This window comes from Bos mutus, chromosome 22 (assembly GCF_027580195.1).
Source record: "Bos mutus isolate GX-2022 chromosome 22, NWIPB_WYAK_1.1, whole genome shotgun sequence".
Classification (NCBI taxonomy): domain Eukaryota; kingdom Metazoa; phylum Chordata; class Mammalia; order Artiodactyla; family Bovidae; genus Bos; species Bos mutus.
The window spans coordinates 54,341,132-54,363,795 of NC_091638.1; the positions used below are offsets into that span (position 1 = coordinate 54,341,132).

At 48.7% G+C, this 22,664-nt stretch overlaps 1 protein-coding gene across 5 annotated transcripts in view; it reads left to right on the plus strand.

The window, feature by feature from the left end:
- Positions 1-6: 6 nt before the first annotated feature.
- Positions 7-22,664, plus strand: part of ZDHHC3 (zinc finger DHHC-type palmitoyltransferase 3) — a 60,768-nt gene continuing 38,110 nt past the window's right edge. For 2 of the 5 annotated variants that reach the window (XM_070360227.1, XM_070360228.1), the window contains exons 1-2: positions 13-238; positions 21,376-21,705. In XM_070360227.1, coding sequence (XP_070216328.1) covers positions 21,403-21,705 — 303 coding nt within the window. In that variant the 5' untranslated portion in view covers positions 13-238; positions 21,376-21,402. Of the gene's footprint in view, positions 239-21,375; positions 21,706-22,664 lie in introns of all 5 variants that reach the window. The other 3 variants (XM_070360225.1, XM_070360226.1, XM_070360229.1) reach the window with 3 other exon arrangements.

Sequence of the window (22,664 nt, forward strand, 5' to 3'; positions counted from 1 at the left end):
CTGCAGCTGCCGCCGCCGCCACCACCGCCGGGGAGCTCGATGGGCTTCTCCTGCGCGCCGCCCTGTGTCTGGCCGAGTCCAGGGAGCCGCGGCGCCTCGTGCCGGGGAGCCATCGCTGCAGCCCAGGGCCGGGTCCCAGGTCGAGGGCTGAAAGGGGAGCGACGACGGCAGCGGCAGCCGGAGCCCCACCGGGGGGGCCTGGGACTGGGGAACTGCCTCCGGCTTCACGGTCAGTCGGGTGAGGAAACTGGGATCGGGTGAGAAAGCTGGGGCGAGACGACAGGCGCGGGCCGGGGCCGGAGCTCGAAGGACTAGCGGTGGAAGAGGCGTGCGGCGCAGTTTGCTCAGAGCTGGAGTTGAAGTGGCCGGTCGTGTGTGTGCGTGTGTGTTGAAGAAAGAGACCAACCCCAAGTGAGAGGTGCCGGACGTCGCGATTGGCCTGAGAGAGGCTGTCTCTTGGCTCTCCTTCCTGCCCTCATGTGTTGTATTTCTCTGGCCCATGGGATGGTGGGGAGGAAAGAAGCGATCAAGCTCTCTTTAGGTCGTTCTCGGTGATAAGGATCTGGGCCGGGAGTGAATGCCCGTCTAGTCCCGAGATGTCTTCAGCTGCACCCCAGGGATTCCCCCACCCCCACCCCCGCTGTCTCTGGGGCTGGCTGACCGAACGCTGACCCCCCGGAGCCTTGCAGGATCCCTATGCCCCGGATGGTTGCCGGAGCTTTGTCCCAAAGAGAGTAGAGGGGAGAGTCTTGATCAGCGCTGGCGGGAGGGTTGCGGGGGCGCAGTGCCCCGACGTCCCCAGCGCTTTCCAGCAGGGACTGGAAGCCCTGGCTTGACCGGGTGATCGCTGGGAACCGTGGACAAAAAAAAAAAAAAATGCCGGCCTCGGTCGTGACCAAGTAGGAATATGGGCCTTGAATACCCAGAAAGGATACCTGCAAGGTGAACGTGGGGTCACTGAAGGAGCCCATTAAGGCGGAGTTGATAAGGCAGGAAACAGATTTTAAAGGAGCCACGTAGATAAATGGAGGAAAATTAACCCAAAACGATAGTAGCAACGAGGGCATCTGATGACTTTTCCAAGTGCCCCACTTTTGAGGAACCTCCCTGTTGTCAGAAGTGAAACTAACCCTTGACTGCTTGATCGTCCAAAGAATGGTGAAACTAACCCTTGACTGCTTGATCGTCCAAAGAATGGTCGGGTCCCAGATAGTAGCCTCAATACAGTTTCACATATAACTCTTGGGAGCCTACTGTTGATGAGCTTTGTGCTAGCTTTGAGACACTGAGACAAGTGAAACACAGCTTCTGCCCAGAGAAGCTCCCAGGCAGAGGGAAGGCTCCAGACCCAGCATAAACGTGGTGGTGAAGAGCTGTAACAGTGGCACCAGGGAACATAGTGGGATAGGGAGGTGGTATACCCTCTGAAGAGGGTATGGACAGGAAGTACCTGCCCACATTGTGAAGCGCTAAACTGCGGAGCCCCCAAATAAATGATCTGTGCTTAGTAGACTGGACCTTTAGTTGTTTTGGGCGTCTCTCCGTAACTCTCTGCCGGCGTACCTATAGGGAGGATGTCTTGCAGTGTTGAATTTTGCCCTCCGGGAAACTCGGAGAGGTAAACCCAGAAGAGTTTCCTCCTTCATGAGAGTACAGGTGCCCCACCTGTTGGGACAAATGCACCTTGAGGCGTTTGTGTGATTGAACACCTGGATTCTAATGAGCACCTGGGTGATGAGCTAACAGGGGACTTCTGATGTTAGAAATGGTGTCTTGCGCTCGAGATCGCTCAGAAAGAAGAGACCCCGGATGTGAAATTTTAATAGGTAGGATATCTAAGAGGATCAAGGGTTTAAAAAGTGGCAGCGAATAGATCAGAAAAGACAGGGAAAGAAAATTCTGAGTTTGGATACCACGGGATCATATTTATGTAAAAATCTTTCAGTGTGTCTTTAAAACTATAGAACATACATTGGAAGTGTTTCCCAGATAAATGACTAAAGATTCTCTGCTGGAGAAGGATTGGCAGTATTTGCTAAATAACATTACAAACAATGTCTGACATGTTAGCCTAAATCGATACAAGAGATACAAACAATCGAATGTTCGTTTTAAATTCTCTGCTAAAACAATGACACCTTCACTAACTGTTGTACTTTAATGCAGCCAGAACATTTTTTATCACATTGGTTGTGATCATAGATTAGATATTTCAAAACCCCATAAATTCAGAGTTCTTTTTGGTTTACTGAAGCAGTTCAAAGACTGTACGTTTGCCAGAAAATTAAAACACCAAGGATGGCATATTATTCTATTAACCAGCTTGTTTTCCCATCACTGTCAGATTCTTTTGCGTGCATACTGATTTGTAGGTCCGTCTGTCCTAAATCTCTGTATTCTTATTAATTATATCTAATAATAACTGAGGCATAATAGTGCTTACTATGTGCCCAACTCTGTTCTGAAGCACTTCACAAAGACTAACTGATTCATTCCTATTAACAATAGCCCTGTGAGGCAGGTGCTATTATCCTATTTTACAGATTGGGAAACTGAGGTACAGAGAGATTGTCTTGACCAAGGTCCCAGGTCACGTAACTGGGAAGCAGTAGAGTCAGGATTTGAGAGCAGACAACCTCGATCCCATACCTGCATTCCTAACCACCCCCTTATGCAGGTGTCCCCTTTCATTTCATTCACCAGAGTATTTGAAGGAAGCCTGTGTTTCTGAGTGAACTCCCGGTGTTGGTGATGGACAGGGAGGCCTGGCGTGCTGTGATTCATGGGGTCGCAAAGAGTTGGACACGACTGAGCTACTGAACTGAACTGAACTGTGTTTCTTATGGGCTTCCCTTGTGGCTCAGCTGGTAAAGAATCCGCCTGCAATGCGGGGGATCTGGGTTCGATCCCTGGGTTGGGAAGATCCCCTGGAGAAGGGAAAGGCTACCAACTCCTGTATTCTGGCCTGGAGAATTCCACGGACTGTGTAGTCCATGGGGTCGCAAGAGTTGGACACAACTGAGCACCTTTGACTTTCACACTTCACCTTGTTTCTTGTTGGTTTCCCAGGTGGCTCAGTGGTAGAGAATCCACCTGCAATGCAGGAGATATGGGTTCGATCCCTGTGTGGTGAAGAGCCCTTGGAGAAGGAAATGGCAACCCACTCCAGTTTTCTTGCCTGGGAAACCCTATGGACAGAGGAGCCTGGCACCCACTCCAGTTTTCTTGCCTGGGAAACCCTATGGACAGAGGAGCCTGGTGGGCTACAGTCCATGGAGTCGAAAGAGAGTCAGACACGACTGAGCAGCTAAACAATATATTTGTTATGGGAGTGGTAATGCCATATAAGCTATAGTTAGTTTTAATTCCAAAAGCAAGGAATGTGTTCCTTTCTCTAGGGGAATGTTGAGGGTGGTGCTTGTAGGAAGCCCCTGTGTCTGTTTCAGCCAGCTCTTTTAGGTAAGGGGAAAGGTTACATACAGACCAAGTAGAGCTTAACTCAATGTAGGCGAGAGCCCTCAACAGCAGAGAAGGCCAGTAGATCTGGTAGAGGGCTGAGATAGGCGTGGAGACCCAGATTCCAGCCACGTGCTTATTCCCAGAATAAATATCTAAGAAGCTCTTCAAACAATCAGGAAGTATTTGTTTGCATGGCTGTGTGTCCCTAGTGTTCCCGTGGGCCTGCAGTGATAAGGAAACTGCAAACACACACCTGCCTAAGAGAAGCTGGAGATTGTATTCTGACCGGGGAGCCCAGGCTCTTGAACTAGTGCATGAACAAGACAATAAAATAAAGTGCTCACTTGAGACACATGGCAATTAGATGAGAGGCCTGGCTAGAATGAGGTGCTAATTGGGCAGGCCAGGCATCAAGGGCAAGAGATAAAGAGCTGCTGTTAGCCACTGGCAGCAGCAATAACTTTACAGCTGTAGAGGAAATCTGTCCCCCCTACCCTTGTTAATTACAGCAATAAAAGTCGGTTTAGGGGAGAGCTTGGGGCAGTGCTGAGTCCATGGTGCTGAAATTGCAGAGAGCTCTTAAAAGAGAGCTCTTAAGATCTCAGCAAGGGAACACTGTATTCCTGGTCTTAAGCAGAGGAAGCCAAGTTTTGGGCCTTTTCCTTTGCATTCCTCCACTTAGCAAAGCAGAGCACCAGAAAAGCAAAAGTGAGCTATTGCTGGGGACTGCCCTGGCAGACCAGTGGTTAAGACTTCGCCTTCTGAGGCAGGGGATGGAAGTTCATATCTCTGGTCAGGGAGCTAGGATCCCTCATGCATTGTGGCCAAAAAAACAAAACATAAAAAAAAGAAACGGTACTGTGACAAATTCAATAAAGACTTTAAAAAAATGGTCCACATCAAACCAATCTTTACCAAAAAAAAAGAGCTATTGTTTTCTCTGTAGCTCTGTTTCCTTTAAACACTTTGCACTTGTCCTGCCTCTGCCTTGTCTTAAAGAACACTCAGTATAAATAACCTGTCACAGGCCCGCAGATCTGTCTGTCTCGCTATTGTAGAAACCATGCCTTGTAATTCCAGTGATAGGAAAATTGATGGGGATACACGGGTAAAGCTTATTCTACTGTAGAGGAAGGGTCTTCCTGGGTGTTTCATGTTAAGAGAATGGCAGGGTGCTGCCCATGTCTTTCATGAGGGCATGTAGTATGAGAAAGGGGCGCTCATGTGTCCTGACGAGCCTATCTAGAAACATTTTAACACACGTACATCCCGGTGGGCTACAGTCCATGGGGTCACAAAGAGTCGGACATGACTGAGCCACTAACGCGCACACATACCCCCTGAGGAAGGTGTAAAGTCTGGCCATTGACCTGTTGGGGGAGCCAAGGAGGCTAATACCACTCCACCTCGGGTTTCGTCCTGTTTTGTTTGTTTGGTTTTTCATTTTTAAATCATTTCCAGAGACAAATGACCAGGTTATTACTGGCTCTCAACTGTAAAGGTAAGAAGACCACCTTGCATGTCCCACCTAATCCAGTCATTCATCTAGGCAATTCATAGTTTCCTCCGAATTGAATGGGCTTCCCTGGTGGCTCAGTAGTAAAGATTCTGCCTGTAATGCAAGAGACACGAGTCCGATCCTTGGGTCAGGAAGATCCCCTGGAGAAGGGAATGGCTACCCGCTCTATTTTCTTGCCTGCAGACTCCCAGGGACAGAGGAGCCTGGTGGGCTACGGTCCATGGGGTCACAAAGAGTCAGACACGACTGAGCACTCATAGACACACTCCAAAGTGTAACCATTCAGCTATGTAGAGACTTGTTGATTGAACTCTTCAAATTTTCTGGTCAATTTGAGACATGAATACCTCCTGTTCAGGTTCAGTGGTTGAAATGCCCTTGGGTAGGATTGCTTTTTCACCTTTGGACAGTGGCCCTAGGGGGACAAGTGCAGTTGTGGCTGCAGTTCCCGTGCAGTAAGTTTGGACTTCGCTTTGTACAGAGTGTGCGCTTCTAAGTCAAGGAATAGCAGAGCATCTCGAAAGACGGCTTGGCTAGGAAGATAAGGGTCTATGCTGGAAAGACTACTGGGCATCTCTTCCAGTGAGCCAGACCTTGCCACTAACTTGCTTTGTGACTTTGAGCAGGTCAAGCTCTCTAAACCTCATTTTACACGAAAATGACCTCTCTAAGCAGGTTATAGAAGCCCCAGTAGATCTTGGATTTACAGACATTTAAACATTGAAAAGTGGTCATGTTTAATTTTATATTTAAGGCTTTCCTTTAACCACTTTCTAATGTTTGATGTATTTTAATAGTGCTTTTCCCACTCCACAAAACATTAAATGAGAGAACAAAGGAAGCGGTAATTACATGCCATATTTCATTGAAAAAATTGAACATGCTCAGGAAAATTGCTAACGGTTGTTGGTGGGTTTCTTTCTGAATATTAACAAAGAATAGGGGTAGGACGTTAAAGGATACTTTTGATAATTTAAAAAAAAGCCAAGAAATTAACAGAGATGTTGAATTTGTTCCTGAGAACAGAGAAATCAGAATCTGAGTCCTGCAGCAGACCTTAGCAGTCAGCTTAGTCTTCCCTCTTACTTTATGGATGAGGAAACGGAGCCCACGGAGGTAACTGTCTTACCCCAAATTGTGAGTTAGTGAGCAGCAAGGTGCAGAGTAGAATTCTGGCTGCTTGACTCCAAACCGAGTCTTCATTCCGCTTTCATCTGTCTCCAAAGCCCTCCAACAATTCGTCCTGGCAGACAGGGGCGGTGGACACGTGAAGCCTTGCTTCCTCGGGCCAGACTCCTCCAAGGCCCTGCTCTTGCAGGACTTACAGGACTTGGGGTGAGTGGAATCAGCAGGAACCCTCCTTGAAGCCTGGCACAAAGGTCATAACTGGTTTTCTCTTCTCCTCCCTTAATTCGTCTTTCAGATCCCTCCAAGCACTGTTGCTTTTAGTCCCTACAAAAGCCAGGTTTTTGCCTGAGTGATGTCACAGAGGCTGCATGTCTGCACATGGCACAATGTGGGGCCGGGTGCCATTTTCAGCACCCTCAGGTGGGACCCTTTGCTGGGTGCTCTCAGCCTAGCATGGGTGGGCTTTCCCCCCAAACAAGCAGCGTGCTGGAACCTGGCCCTCCCGGAAGTGTCCCCCAGCAGAAGCAGACTTTAGGGCCTCGATCTTAGGGTGACTCTTCTGGCTGAAGCTCCATAGTCCTCCTGCTCCCTCAGTTAAGGCAGGACCAGTCTTCTGAACGTTGGTTGGTGTTCAGCCAAGGCCCCACCTTAGGGCCGAAAATGCTTACGTTCAGCTCTGTGGTCTGTGAACAGCGCTGCACGTGGCCCACGCGATAGTGCCATCTCTGCCGTGACCATGTGTGGGCAAGAGATTGAAACTGTAAGTAAGCCAGGGTCACTGGCAGAAACACCAGCACCCCTCTCCCTTCTGGTTCTAGGTAATGGGCAATGTTAATGATCACAGAGAGCAGTTAAAGGTAGGCTCTGGAATGAGAACCGGCCTGGGGGTGTATCCTGTCTCCACTGCTTCCTAGCAGTGTTTTTCTTGTTTCATCACTCGGTTCATGTCCAGCTCTTTGCGACCCCATGGCCTGTAGCCCACCAGGCTCCTCTGTCCATGGAATTTCCCAGCAGTGTGAACATAGGCTGAAGTGAAGTGAAGTTGCTCAGTCGTGTCCAACTCTTTGCGACCCCGTGGCCTGTAGCCCACCAGGCTCCTCTGTCCATGGAATTTCCCAGCAGTGTGAACGTAGGCTAATCTTCCCTAAAAGAGGGTGGGAAAGTGCGTGCTTATCCTACAAGGTAGGACAGGAGGCTCGAGCAGGCTGAGAAGTGTCCAGCATACAGCCCAGTAGGTGAGACCTTCAGTGAGAGTCAGGGCCCTGCTCCACTTTCCACGTGGTCTGTGCTGGAGCAGCAGCCAAGCCAGATGCCCATCTCGGAACCTACCCTGACAGAGGCCAAGGGCAGGTCAGTGTCAAGTGAGAACCATTCACCTGATTTCAGAAGGTTCCACATACTTAGAGCATGTCAAACGGGCTGACAGATATTAATTGGCTAGCTAAATCAGTAAGATGCTTTTGCTTTTTTAAAGGTTTTCCCTACTGGGTTGCAGACTTCCTGGAAGGAGGGGTTAATGTAGGGTGATGGCCACATAAGCAACTAGTAGATGATGTTTAGTTGCTCAGTCGTGTCTGACTCTTTGAGACCCTGTGGACTGTAGCCCGCCAGGCTCCTCTGTCCATGGGATTTCCCAGGCAAGAATACCAGAGTGGGTTGCCGTTTCCTTCTCCAGAAGATCTTTCCAACCCAGGGATAGAACCCGCATTGGCAGATAGATTCTTTACCTTTGAGCCACCGGGGAAGCCCGATTATTCGATATCATCCATTAGACCTAGAAAGGAAGTTAGCCACCTCTCTAACTGTTCTATGGAAACCAACTGACTCCTTGAGCTTCGTTTCTTTATCCATTTGTAGAGGAGCCTGGGCTAGAGTCTGGAAGGGGTCAGCTAGTCCCAGCAGTCTCTTCCCAAAAGGCCGTGGATTTGAGGGCTGGGTGCTTTGCCCCATTAAAGAGACAGCCCATCGGCAGTGAAATGGCTCACAGAAGAAAGAAGGCTCCTTTTTTTTTTTTTTTAACAGTATTATAAGCTCCTAGGAGTGCAAGGAAAGTCTGCTTAGAGTCCATTTCTCAGGTTCTTAAAAGAAGGCCACAAAGTTTAGAGAACTGGTTGTCCCCAGTCGCTTGAAAGATAACATTAAAGCTAAGTTTCATTTAATGCCGTGACCTCTCCTTAGCACCATGAAATGTGTGCGAGGAAGTAGGAAGCAGAACTTGTGTATTCTGCTTGGTCATTCTCCTGGCCCCCTCTTGCAAAAAAAAAAAAAGAGAGAGAGAGAAAGGAAGAGCAGCCACGTACCGTTTTCAAAACGTGGTCTGTGGAGGCAGGCGGAGCTGGTTTTGGATCCTGGTTTTCTTTGACCTGGGGAATATTATTAAAAGCCTCTACACCTCCTTCTTTCCATCTCCACGACGACTGATAAAAGCTACTGTGCTAGGCTGGCCTGAGAGCTGAGAGCTGCTGGTTTGTGTGCATCCTCGGTCTTAACGGGTGCGCGGTTCCTGTTAGTGCCCACCACCGTTCTTCATCTGAAAGCAGAAGAGTTTGACTAAAATCTATTAGATGGTCTTTATGGTTCTTCCTCACTCTAAAATTCTGACTCAGATAGCAACTGTTTTTACCAGTTGATCTCATGTGTGGTCTTGTTTTAATATTTTTCTCATCGTGGCAACATATGATAAAACATGCCCATAAAAAGCAATGAATGTGTGACCCAAATGAATGGTAGTTTCTACTGATTCCCCGTGTTTCTGACATGGATTGTGTGTGTGTGTGCGTGTGTTAGTTTTTCAGTCGTGTCTGACTCTTTGCGACTCCATGGACTGTACCTGCCAGGCTCCTCTGTCCATGGGATTCTCCAGGCCAGAATATTGGAGTGGGTTGCCATTCCCTTCCCCAGGGGATCTTCCCAACCCAGGGATCGAATTCAGATCTCCCTCATTGCAGGCAGATTCTTTACCATCTGAGCCACCAGGGAAGCCCGTGACATAGATTATGTCATCCTGTATGTGGGTGTGTGTGGTTTTTTTTTTTTTTAATAGATCCAGAAAGCCCAGAGGCAGTACACCAGCCAGCTTTAGTACAGTAGTACTCAGTTGTAGTAAGCGGAGGAACTGTTAGCCTCCATGAGTTTTCAAATCCAAAACTTTTTTCTGAAATGGAGACTCATTGTTGGGAGTCTGAGTTTGTACATGAATGGGTTTTATAAGAAGGTGTCTGATTATGAAACAAGAAGGCCACTTTAGCTTACCGACCACTTCCTGGTTCCCTTAGTGAATTTTAATGTGTATAGGATTTGCTTTTGGGGTATGATGTGTTTCTTTTCTTTCTTTCTTCCTCTCTCTCCCTCCCCGCTCATTCCTCCCCTCCCTCTCTCCCTCCTTTCCTTTCTTTTCTTCTGTTTTTGTTGAAGTTAAGTATGACACAGACAGGAGGCAGGCAGGGGAAGCCAGACCCTCGTATATAGAGAGACACCGTGTAGACCCTTCGGTCAAGCCCCAGAACAGGCCAGCAGCCCTGCCTGTCTGGACGCCTTCCTGGCCTGCAGGGCGCAGTGCAGAGGGGAAGGTAAGGCACCTTGCCTTTGGGCCACACGCTTACCTTTGGGGAAAACTTGAGTGACTCGTTCTGGTTTTTTATGAAGCATTTCGAACATAGTGCTTCATGGCTCATTCTTTTTCTGAGAATCATCCAAACATGGGTATAAAATTTACAATCCTTTTGGATCAGTATGCAAATTAACTGAAATTTAAGTAAAGAAATAGATAAATCCATTTTTTACTTGATCAGATTCTTTTCCAAAGCTTCCAGGGAATGGACCTTTTATTCATCTTTGCAGTTGCAGGGCTGGCTTGTGAATACTTTCCTACTTGAAGTTCATTCTTCTAAAACATGAGAGGTTCTGAATCTATACAGTTCCAAGATCTGCTTGGATGCTGTGCTTGGTTGCATGTGTATACACGAGAGCGTGAGTGGGTGTGGTGTTTTTGGAAGGGAATCCTCACAATGTTCTTTGAGTTGCCTATAGGACTTCGGTTTAGATCTAGCTAAGCCGTGTGTGTGTGTGCGTGCGTGTATATATGTGTATGTATATGTGTGTATGTATGCATGCATGAGCACTCAGTCATATCTGACTCTTGTCAACCCCATGGACTGTAGCCCGCCAGGCTCCTCTGTCCGTGAGATTTCCCAGGCAAGAATACTGGAGTGGGTTGCCATTTCCTTCTCCAGGGGATCTTCCTGACCCAGGCATCAAATCCACATCTCTTGTGTCTCCTGTATTGGCAGGCAGGTTCTGTACCAGCTGAGCCACCAGGGAAACCCATGACTTTAGTGTAGTATCTTGTCTCAGGAAAACAGCTGGCAATCTGAGAGGGTCTGGAGTTCTTTGGATATTCATTAGATCAAGAACAGTAGATATTTGGGGGCTCTAATAATCTGATACTGAACTTTTATGTGATGGTCATGCCTTTGACCCTTGTTCACAAAGCATGGACTTCTGGTCAGTGTTCTCAGGCCAGGTGATAGATTTATAAGGATTTGCCCCTCACTCAACAAATACTGATGAATGGAACTTCCCTGGTGGTCCAGTGGCTAAAACCCAGGGGGCCTGGGTTCAGTCCCTTGTCAGGGAACTAGATCCCACACGCCACAGCGGAGCCCTGGTGCAGCCAAATAAATATTTTTTAAAAAGTAAGTAAAGTGATTAACTCCAGGCATATAGCTGGACCCTGCCCATCACTAAGTGTCAGCACTGGGCCAGGCCAGGAGTCTCGCCTGGCCACCAACCAGCTGTGGGCCACAGTGGAACGGGGCCTGTGAGCTTGGCCTATGAGTCACCACTTTGAAACCCTTTGAGCTGCCCAGCCATGGATAGGCAGCATGGACCTGAGTCCTGAGTGCTATACTGCAAGGGCTCTCAGGACCTTCGGTGGCATTTCACTAAGTACATTTTGGTCTGCTTATCTGGATTTGTGGAAGGGCACAGTTGTGGTCAGGCATAAGGAAGCACATGTGTTACAGCTGAATCTGGGGGCCACTCTCTGGACCAGAAACAGTGGCGTTTTTTGGACGTTAGCACTCATGTCAGTCATTTCTTGATTTTTGCTTCTGTATCTCCAAGAAGGAAGATGAGATGGTTTCCTGAGACCTCCACACACTACCCGCCACCGCAGAGCTCAGATTGTCATTCTGGACACCATCTGCCTTATCATCGGTTTCACTGTCTCTGGGGAGCTCCACCTGTGGGCCTGCGACTCTCTCTGCTTTACTTCCGTGGCCCCAAGGCTTACTCCTTTTACCTTTCTGGCCCTTGGGTGCGCTCCTCTGTGGGGAGGGGAGAATAGTTACTTTGGGCTTGAATTACTAACATGTGAGAAAGCCATCTCTCTTTATTTTAATTACCGTGGTTCATACCTTTGTATTCTTTTTAAAACATGGTTATTTCTTTGCTTGGCTGCATCAGGTCTTAGCTGTGGCCCGTGATCGCCGTTTCACCACGTGGGGTCTTTCGTTGCGCAACAGACCCTCTAGTTGTGGCGCATGGGCTCAGTAGCTGTGGTGCTCTGGCTTAGCTGCCCTCGGCATGTGGGATCCCAGTTCCCCAATCGGGGATCGAACGCACGTCCCCTGCATTGAGAGGTGATTCCTGACCACTGGACCATCAGTGGTTAAGCCATCTATTTTTAATGCTACAAAACCCTTGACCAAAAAAATACAATTTTATTAAGCTTCCCAGACTTGCATTTTTGACAGATTAAAAGGTTTGTGGTGACCCTGCATTGAGCAAAGTCTGTTGGTACCATTTTCCAGCAGCATTTCCCCTCTGTATCACACTGTGGTAATTCTTGCAATATTTCAAGCTTTTTCATTATTATTGTATTTTCTGTGGTGATCTGTAATCAATGATCTTTGACGTTACAACTGTGACACTCTGAAGGCTCAGTCAGTCAGTTCAGTCGCTCACTTGTGTCTGACTCTTTGCAGCCCCCATGGACTGCAGCATGCCAGGATTGCCTCTCCATCACCAACTCCTGGAGCTTGCTCAAACTCGTGTCCATTGAGTCGGTGATGCCATCCAACCATCTCATCCTCTGTCGTCCCCTTCTCCTCCTGCCTTCAGTCTTTCCCAGCATTAGGGTTTTTCCCAAGGAGTCAGTTCTTCACATCAGGTGGCCAAACTATTGGAGTTTCAGCTTTAGCATCAGTCCTTCCAATGAATATTCAGGACTGATTTCCTTTAGGATTGACTTGTTTGATCTCCTTGCAGTCCAAGGGACTCTCAAGAGTCTTCTCTAACACCTCAGTTCAGAAGCATAAGTTCTTCGGTGCTTACCTTTCTTTATAGTTCAACTCTCACATCCATACATGACTATTGGAAAAACCAAAGCTTTGACTAGACGGACCTTTGTTGGCAAAGTAATGTCTCTGCTTTTTAATATGTTGTCTAGGTTTGTTATAGCTTTTCTTCCAAGGAGCAAGCGTCTTTTAATTTCATGGCTGCAGTCACCATCTGCAGTGATTTTGGAGCCCAAGAAAATAAAGTCTGTCACTGTTTCCATTGTTTCCCCATCTATTTGCCATGAAGTGATGGGATGGAATGCCAGGATCTTTGTTTTTTGAATGTTGAGTTTTAAGCCAACTTTTTCACTCTCCTTTTTCACTTTCATCAAGAGGCTCTTTAGTTCTTCTTCGCTTTTTGCCATAAAAGTGGTGTCATCTGCGTATTGGAGATTATTGATATTTCTCCTGGCAATCATGATTCCAGCTTGTGCTTCATCCAGCTTGGCATTTCACATGATGTACTCTGAATATAAGTTAAATAAGCAGGGTGACAATATACAGCCTTGATGTACTCCTTTCCCAATTTGGAACCAGTCTGTTGTTCCATGTCTGGTTCTAACTGTTGCTTCTTGACCTGCATTCAGATTTCTCAGTAGACAGGTCAGGTGGTCTGGTATTCCCATCTCTTGAAGAATTTTCCACAGTTTGTTGTGATCTATACAAACGCTTTGGCGTAATCAATAAAGCAGAAATAGATGTTTTTCTGGAATTCTCTTGCTTTTTCCATGATCCAGCGGATGTTGGCAATTTGATATCTGGTTCCTCTGCCCTTTCTAAATCCAACTTGAACATCTGGAAAGTTCTCAGTTCATGTACTGTTGAAGCCTGGCTTGGAGAATTTTGAGCATTACGTTGCTAACGTGTGAGATGAGTGCAATTGTGCGGTAGTTTGAGCATTCTTTTGCATTGCCTTTCTTTGGGATTGTAATGAAAACTGACCTTTTCCAGTCCTGTGGCCACTGCTGAGTTTTCCAAATTTGCTGGCATATTGAGTGCAGCACTTTCACAGCATCATCTTTCAGGATTTGAAATAGCTCAACTGGAATTCCATCACCTCCACTAGCTTTGTTCGTAGTAATGCTTTCTAAGGCCCACTTGACTTCCCATTCCAGGATGTCTGGCTCTAGGTGAGTGATCACACCATCGTGGTTATCTGGGTCATACAGATCTTTTTTGAATAGTTCTTCTGTGTATTCTTGCCATCTCTTCTTAATATCTTCTGCTTCTGTTAGGTCCATATCACTTCTGTCCTTTACTGTGCCCATCTTTGCATGAAATGTTCCCTTGGTATCTCTAATTTTCTTGAAGAGATCTCTAATCTTTCCCTGAAAGGCTCAGTTGATAGCATTTTTTTTTTTAGCAGTAATATATTTTTAAATAAGATATGCACATTGTTTCTTAGACATACTATTGTACACTTAAGACTATAAGATAGTATAAAAATAACTTTTATATGCAATAGGAACACAAAAAATTCATAGGCTCACTTTGGTGTAATATTCACTTTGTTGAAGTGGTCTTGAACCAAGCCCACAGTATCCTAGCTCTGCCTGTAATTAAAACTGCAAATGATCACTGCTCTCAGTCTTTCTTTGGAAAACTGGTATCCCCTTACAAGAAGAGAAAACCTAGTTCCTCCAAACCAGAGCTGAGGCCTGTTGCCTTAGTGCCTCCCTGGGCTCAATGGCCTCTGGTCTCAGAGCCCTCTCACTGCTGGCATTGCCTTGCTCGAGTGTGGACATGTTCCCCTCACAACTTTCCTCAGAAGCTTTAGTGGTTCACCAGAACCTCCAGGGTGAACTCCCATCTCATGAAATCCAGGCCTTCTAAAACACAACCTACTCCCTACTTTTAAAGCTACACTGTTCCCGACAAAGCCCGCGTATGCGCATGCTCACGCATCCAGGCCTGGACACCCAGCCGCCCCCCAGCACTGCGCCCTGCCTTCCAGCACTGCATCTCTCCCTGCCAGGTGCCCCTCCCCACCGGCCGCCCCCAGCCCCCCTTGGCTTTGTCTGAGCGCCCTGCTCTCATCCCTCCTGTCTGAAGTCCTTGCTTCGGAGAAGAAGTCTGTTTATCTCAGTTCTGGGTTGTGTGTGGTAGGGGCGGGGGGGCATTGGGGTTTTTTTGGGCTACTGTTTGCCCCTCTGTTGTGCTGTTCATTAGACACCTATGTGTTAGGATTATCATGGGGCGTGTCTGTCTGGTTTGTGAAGGAGCCGTTGATTCGAGCACTCACTCAAGCCATATACCAAGATACAAAGCTAAATACACTGGGACTTGCAGTTTAGTAAAAAAAAAAGCAGATGGGACTGTCTTACCAGATTGGGGGCTGTGGGAGGGCAGGGCAGGGCCCGACCAGAGCAGCTCACTACACATGATTGTCCTCATCACTGCTGAGTGCGCGCCCCCAACACAGCCCCTAGCACTTAGTGGTTGCACCATGCATTTTGACTTGAAATGAAGAGAGGGGGCTTGAGCAAGCAAACAGGGGCCAGGGCATGGGGTGCAGAGGGCAGGGAGGGAGACTGCAGGAAGTGGCCCCTTCTGAGTGAGGTCTGAGCAGGCTGGCCAGAGTGGTGCAGGGGCTTCGGGGACCCACTAGCCTCCCTGTGGGCCTGCCCCCAAGGCTGAGCCGCCAGTCCTGCTCGTTTCTGCTTACACGAGGACTCGTGTCGGGAGTGGGTCTTTGACAAAGAGCCTCAGCCCCAAGGATTGACATTTCCCTAATTGGAAAAGGAAAAGAGCGCTGTGTTTGCCTGTTGTCCATTGTTACTAGCAGCAGGGTGAAGGGAATGTGTACAGTTTGCTTTTCATGGTGGGTTTCCCCCCACATTTCTCAAATTTTCAGTTGGCTAACATAAGGAAAGGATACCGAAAGCTCAGCTTCTCTGTACACTGGTGCTGAATCGAATCTCGGGGACCGAGATTTGGGTGAAGTAGAAATGAGTGACTTTATTGCTTCACCAGGCAAAAGGGGACACAGCAGGCTTGTGCCCTCAAAACCGTGTGTCCCAGCTTAGGGAAGATAGTGAGAAGTTTATCATAGGAATTGTTCAAAGAGGGCCTGGTCAGCTCGTGGACATTTCTTCTGATGGGCTGATGGTGAGGTCCAGTAGCGGTCAACATCACTTTTCAGGTCCAACTGGTCTGGGGTCTGCATGCTTGTGGGCAGCCTACCATTACCTTCTCCCACCTGGAGGGTTCAGTATCTGCAGACTAGCTCAAAGTTACTGTTTATGTATCCTGTGTTGGGGAAGCAGGATTCTGCTCCAAGGCTGCCCTTGGCTGTTTGCTCCTCCCTGGTCTCACATCCTCTCCCCTCTCTGATTAACAACTGCATGCACCTGCCCCTTGGAACTCAGGGAAGGTTCTGGAGGCTGAGTGAAGGTTGTTTCCTGTAATCAGAGAAATGGGGGGACACAGGCCTTGTGCCCAGGAGCCCCACAGGGCCCTGCTCGGGATCAGAAAGCTGCTTCTGCCGCTTTTGGAGGGGCTGGGGGTGAAGTAGAGTTTTTAGAGCAGCATGTCTTCCTGGGTTTTGACTGGACTACTTGAAGCTCTAAAGTGTGGGCTGGAACATGCTCTTCAGTTCAGCTCTTAGTGTCTGGCTCTGCAGGTGCTCCCTTGCTGGGGTCCTTGCCCGGATCTCAGGCTCCCACTCACCAGTGAGGGGCAGAGCAAACACAGCACCTCTGTCCAGCCTTTGGTCTCACGTTGTCTGAAGGTGACACATCTGGAACCACGAGTACGAGTCACAGCTCGTCTATTTCATGGTCCTGTCGAGGGCACCCTCCACCGTCTGGAACATGGCTGCAGCCCTGAGAATAATCACACGAGGCCTCCGAGAGGTGGGCCTAGGACCACCCGTCTCGTGCATTTTCCTCTCGTACTTGTGTAATGAACACAGGTAGTAGATGCTTACAATGTGCCAGGCCCTGGGCTAATGGAAAGGCAGGGCTCCCCGCCCACAAGGACTGTGTGGTAGGACAGCATAGCAAGCGTCCTCTAAAGGCCTGTTACCCAAAGTGCATACCTTTCTTCTATAAAGAAGTCTAGCAAGACCTACCCACTCCAGTGTTCTTGCCTGGAGAATCCCAGAGACGGGGAATCCTGTTGGGCTGTCGTCTGTGGGGTCACACAGAGTCGGACACGACTGAAGCGAGTTAGCAGCCCAGCAAGACTTAGTTTTCTTTGCTTGTCCAGCCCACGGCCAAATACCAGTAGTAAATAAAGGGTATATTGGGGGTAGCCGTAGACACAGAAATGACAGCCAGGAATGGAGGGGGAAGACGAACAGCCATAGGAAGGAGACCCCAGAATTAGAATTGGAATAGTCTGCACAGGCCAGTTGGTTAAAACCGAGAGCACAGTGAATCTCTGCCCCCTGAGGACATCATGACCTAACACACTCCAGTAACTGATGCTCCCAGTAATGACTCTAAATCGTTCCAAAGAAATGCATGGTTACTGTGCTTGAGACAAAAGCAGCTCTAATATATATTTTTTGTTGTTTTTGATTTTACTTGTATTTTTAAGATTTCCAACTTAACCACCCAAATGGTTAAAATGTGTTTCTGCTTAGGAACAAACCACAGTTGCCTGGGACATTTACTTATGTGGAAGGACCTGTTCCTCAGGAAAATCACACATATGGAACACAACTCAGGTTTAATCATGTCGTCGCTGTATGACTGGTGGTGGCTCAGGTGGTAAAGAATCTGCCTATAATGCAGGAGACCCAGGTTCAGTCCCAGGGTTGGGAAGATCTCCTGGAGAAAGGAATGGCTACCCGCTCCAGTATTCTTGCCTGGAGAATCCCATGGGCAGAGGAGACTGGCAGTCTACAGTCCATGGAGTTGCAAAGAGGCGGACATGACTGAGTGGCTAACACTTGCACTTTTCACAATAAGAATGAGCAGTTGTCAGAGGACAGATAGAATACAGTCAACGACTCTGAAAATATACTCACTGGAAGTATATAAGTTGTAGAAGCGTTGCTCTAAATTTGTCTGTTTCCATCAGAGCTCTTGGGTGACTACACGTGTCAGTGAGAAATACTGTTTTGAAAGGAATCTTTTTTTCTGAGCAGTAGGTCCCAACAGAGGGCTTAAAACAGTCAGTAAATTATGTTGCAAACATACGTGCTGTCGGTCCAGCTTTGTTTCCATGTATAGAGCACAGGCAGAGTAGATCCAGCATGAGTCTTAAGGACCTTGGGATTTTCAGAATGGCGAATGAGCATTGGCTTCAGCTTCAAGTCACCAGCTTACTTAGCCTCTGACAAGAGAGTCAACCTATCCCTGGAAGCTTTGAAGTGAGGTATTGACTTCTCTCGAGCTATGGGAAGTCCTAGATGGCATCTTCTCCCGATAGAAGGCTGTTTCGTCTACACTGGAAATCTGTTCTTTAGTGTAGCCACCTTCATGAGTTACCTCAGCTGAACCTTCTGGATGACGTGCTGACGTAGCTTCCGTCAGCACCTGCTGCTTCACCTTGCACTTTTATGTTATGGAGATGGCTTGTTAACTTACACGCCATGAATCAAACCCTGCCAAGCTCAGACTTTTGTGCAGCGGCCTCGCCTCTCGAAGCCTTCACAGAAATGGAGAGAGATAAGGCCTTGCTCTGAATTCGGCTTTTGCTTGCAGGAATGTTGTGGCTGGTTTGGTCTTCTGTCCAGAGCACTAAAACCCTCTCCATCTTGGCAGTAAGGCAGTCTCACCTGTTTATCTTTGTGTGCTCACTGAGCAGCGCTTTTCATTTTCTTCAAGCACTTTTCCTTTGCATTCACAACTTGACTGTTGCATGCAAGAAGCCTAGCTTTCCGGTCTGTCTCAGCTTTTGAAATGTCTTCCTTACTAGGCTTAATCATTTCTAGCTTTTGATTTAAAGTGAGAGGACATGCTACTCTTCCTTTCATTTGAACACTTAGAGGCCATTGGAGGCTGATTGATTGGCCTAATTTCAGTATTATTGTATCTCAGGGAATACAGAGGCACAGGGGGAGTTAGAGAGAGGGGCAAACAGCAGCGTCATGGAGCAGTCAGAACACCAGAACGTTCACCATTTAAGTTTGCCGTCTTATATGGGGGGTTGTTCACGCTGCCCTGAAACAACAAAATAGTCATATCAAAGATTGCTGATTTCAGGTCACCGTAACAATAAAATAATGAAAAGGCTTGAAATGTCACGGGGATTACGAAAGTGCAGAGACAAAGTGAGCGGATGCTGTTGGAAAAATGACACCAGGAGACTTGCTCAACGCAGGGTTACCACAGACACTCGATTTGTAAAGAGATGCAGGATTTGTGTTTCTTGTAGCGTAATAAAGTGAAGTGAAATAAAACAAGGCATATCTGTATTTTTTTCGGTGAGTAACAACTATCCCAGAACCAGCAAACTTCTGTAAAGAGCCAGACTAAATACTTGAAGCTAATGAGTCTTTCCATCACAGCTGCTCAGCCTTGCTATTATAATGCAGAACAGACATAGACCCTATAATACGTGTAATCAAAGTGTGGCGGTGGTCCAATAAAATCCTACTGGTTTAGAGCTTAGACAGCAATCGTGGGGGCCTGGGTGATATGCATACAAATCAGTATGGCAACAGGAAAAACCGGGAGAACCCTTGCATTTGGACATTGTCAAAATGGTGAGCCTTGATCAGCTCTTGAATCATAATGAAATTTCAGCTTTTCATTTGTTGGGTTTGGGTTGTGCAGAATCTGGAAGTTTAGAATCTCCCTGCCGTGGGTCAGCTCCCTCTGATGGCCCCGGTTCTCAATCTCCAGCAGCCCTTCTCTTCGGTGCTGCAGACGGTACCCCTGCATCTTCTAATGCTGCGAAGTCGTCCCTGGCAACACCGATCGCCACTATCTTGTGAAGAGCACAAGGCTGTGTTATTGGAAAACTGGTTGAATATGATAGTCACTCTGAATATTTGTTGAGTCGGTGTTCCTTTTTTAAATTTTTTTTTTCAGTGTTCCTTTGGAAATGCACGCAATCCACATTACCTGCCTTTCAGCCATTGATTCTCTGCCAGCCTGGGAGGGGAGGCCCTGGCCTTATTCTTTGCTGTTAGTTTGTACAACTTTTGACTCTGGGATGTCTGTCCCTTGAGTCATAGTTACTGTTCTCCCCTCTCAGCTTTCTGGACACGTCCTTACTTTTCATGACTGTACTGTATTCAGTTCAGGTCCTCTTTCTTCGCTGGGGGTGAGGGCAGTCGAGGAAGGAGGAAAATTGGGCAAAGGGCGAGGAGAAGCCTTTGCGAGCTCACTCTTGTCCTTCAGGAAAGCAGACAGAGGGATTGTCTGTTAAGGGATTGCCGCTGTTGAGGGATTTCCTCTGCGGTGAGGGGACTCAAGTTCTCTACAGACTGAGGTGTCGCCTGCCTGCCTCAGAGACTGTGTTCTGGGGTGGTTTTCCCTCGGCTTCTACGTCTGGCAGAGAACTGGAGGCCACCATGGTTTCTGAGAAACCTGGTGGGTGAAGCGACAGGCCACAGAGTGTAAGATAAAGAGCCGGAGGAGGGGAGTCTGGACTTGCTGTCTTGCAGCACATGCCGTGGACAGATAGACTTCCGTTATCGAGTCTTAGCGATTTCACGGCTGTCTCCAGAGACTCGGCTGGAGCCTTGAGAGAGTGGGCACCTTGCTCAGCACGTGCTTCTGGAGGAATGGACGTCTTTCCTAGAGAGAGGACGTGTACACCGTCTGTGATGTGTGCAGGGTCTTACGGTCCGTAGCGTGTGTAACAGGCACCTCCAGCTCCCTCGACCTTCATACCTACCCTGTCCTGAGGAGGGGCCTGGGGCTGGGGTGTGGGTCTTGTCCTAGGTCCGGAGACCAGAACTTACCTAGCCCCACAGCCAGGTGGTGGGGACACACCTCTGGGCTTGCTGGCCAACATTCCTACACTTTGCTTCGTCACCACAGGTAGAGCCTAACTCAGAGTCTCTTCTCCCTGGAAAATTAACCATTTTGGCCAGAGGGCTAAAACAAGCTTGGCTTGTTTCTAGAACATTCCCCATGCTGCTGAGTGTCATGCCTTTACTATTGGCTAATGCACTGCAGTAAGTTAGAGCAGCTTAACCCCAGGCCTTCTGTCCTCCTACTCAAACCCAAAGAGCCTCAGCATGCGTCTTGGGTCGGTCCGCAGTGTAGAGGCAGCAGTGTAGCTGATGAAGAGAGTTTTTCCAGAGGGCGTGGAACTCCACCACCGACCCCACCCCTTGTCTTGTAGGTCAAAATGTGAATATGTCTATTAGTCCTGCCTCCCATCTGGTGTAGTGTGTGCGCGCCTGCTGCCCTGGCTGACCTTGGGTGAAGTGTTTGCCTTTTTTTTTTTTAATTTATTTTTGGCCCTGCTGGTTCTCTGTTGCTGCGAGGGCTGGCTCTGGTTGTGGCGCGCTGGGGCTACTCTCTAGCTGCGGTGCCCAGGCGTCTCACGCAGTGGCTTCTCTTGTTACAGAGCACAGGCTCTAAGGTACACGGGTTTCCCTAGTTGCGGCTCCTGGGCTCTGGAGTGTAGGCTCAGCAGCTGCGGTCCACGGGCTTAGTTGCTCCGCAGCATGTGGGGTCTTCCCAGAGGAGGGATCAAAGCCATGTCTGCTGCACCGGCAGGTGGATTCTTTACCACTGGACCACCAGGGAAGCTCGGCATTTGCCCGTTTCAAGCTCCCCGTCCTTCTTTATCTGTCACGTGACGGCTTTGGGCAAGGCGGCCCTGTCTCACAGAGGTTAACTTAGCTCTCAGGAGTAGGGACAAGAACTCAGCGTTGGAAGTGAACAGGTGTAGGCAGCTTTCAATTAGAAGTTCACACCCAGATCCTCACGGCTCCCTTGGGAAAGGTAGCTTCATCAAGTCTCCCAGACGACTAGACCACGCCGCCATTTCTGGATCCTTCCCTCTCTCTTCCAGATGCCAGTATGGACAGAATAGTTTATAATGCTTATCCCCGCCCACCACTTCCGAGACATTGAGCGGAAGCCGGAGTACCTCCAGCCGGAGAAGTGCATCCCGCCTCCCCACCCCCGTCCCGCGGGAACCATGTGGTTCATCCGCGACGGCTGTGGCATCGCCTGTGCCATCGTCACCTGGTTCCTGGTCCTCTACGCGGAGTTCGTGGTCCTCTTCGTCATGCTGATTCCGTCCCGGGACTACGTGTACAGCGTCATCAACGGGCTTGTGTTCAACCTGCTGGCCTTCCTGGCCCTGGCTTCCCACTGCCGGGCCATGCTGACGGACCCCGTGAGTATGTCTGGGCTCGTTTTCACCAGCCCGCACTCTCCTCCTCTGGCCCGGGCATGGCCGCAGCCTGCATGTGCCCCCTGACCTTGGGAACGCAGAGAATAGGAGGGCCTGTTCTCTTTCCCACAGGGGTGGGAAACTCGGGCCCCTCCAAGGGGACCCCGTCTGTGCCGCGGCCTGTCTGGGTTGGTTGAACGATACTTTATATACGTGGGTGTCTGCATGAATGGAGCCTGCCGTGGGAGGGGCCTGGCCAGGGCAAGCCCAGCCTCTGGTTAGAAAGGCACGGTGAGGGCCCCAGGAGGCTGGGGCCGGATGATCCAAGCAGAAAGCACGCTGCCACTTGGGTGGGGTTGGGGCCTCCTAGTGAAGACAGGACTGGCGCTAGGTGGAGATGAAATTAAAAATTAAAGCCCTACCCAGGCCCAGAAACCTGCATGGCAGTGGCCTTTACCTTGCTTGGACGAGGCTTATCTTTTCCTGAAAAGCTGGACAGGCCTGTTTCAGGCCATGACAGGCATCTTTCAGTGCATATCGTGGGCAAAGCCACGGTTTTCTGCCCAAGGACCTAGCTAAATATACCAAGCTGTGCAAGTGACTGTTGAGTGTCGCCTACCCTGGTATTAAATCCTCCGTTCCCGCTCATTACTGTGTATGGGAAAAGCAAGAGAGTGCATTATTTGATAAAGACCTCCTGTGGCTTAATTGTCTCAGTACGTGGGACGAGTGTGTTTAAATTAGGAAAGGGAAAGCACTCTGAATGGCAGTGGCCCCGGCCACGCAGATCTCGTTCCTCTGAGTCCCAGGGAAGGCACGGCCGAAATGCTGAGTCCTGAACTGGCTCACTTCTCGAGGAGCTCCACTTCCTGCTGGCTCGGGGTGGGGGGTGGGGGGTGGGGTTTCGGGGGTGGATCATTAATCCGTCCCTAGGGAAAGCTGTTTGCCCGGCTCGGTCACAA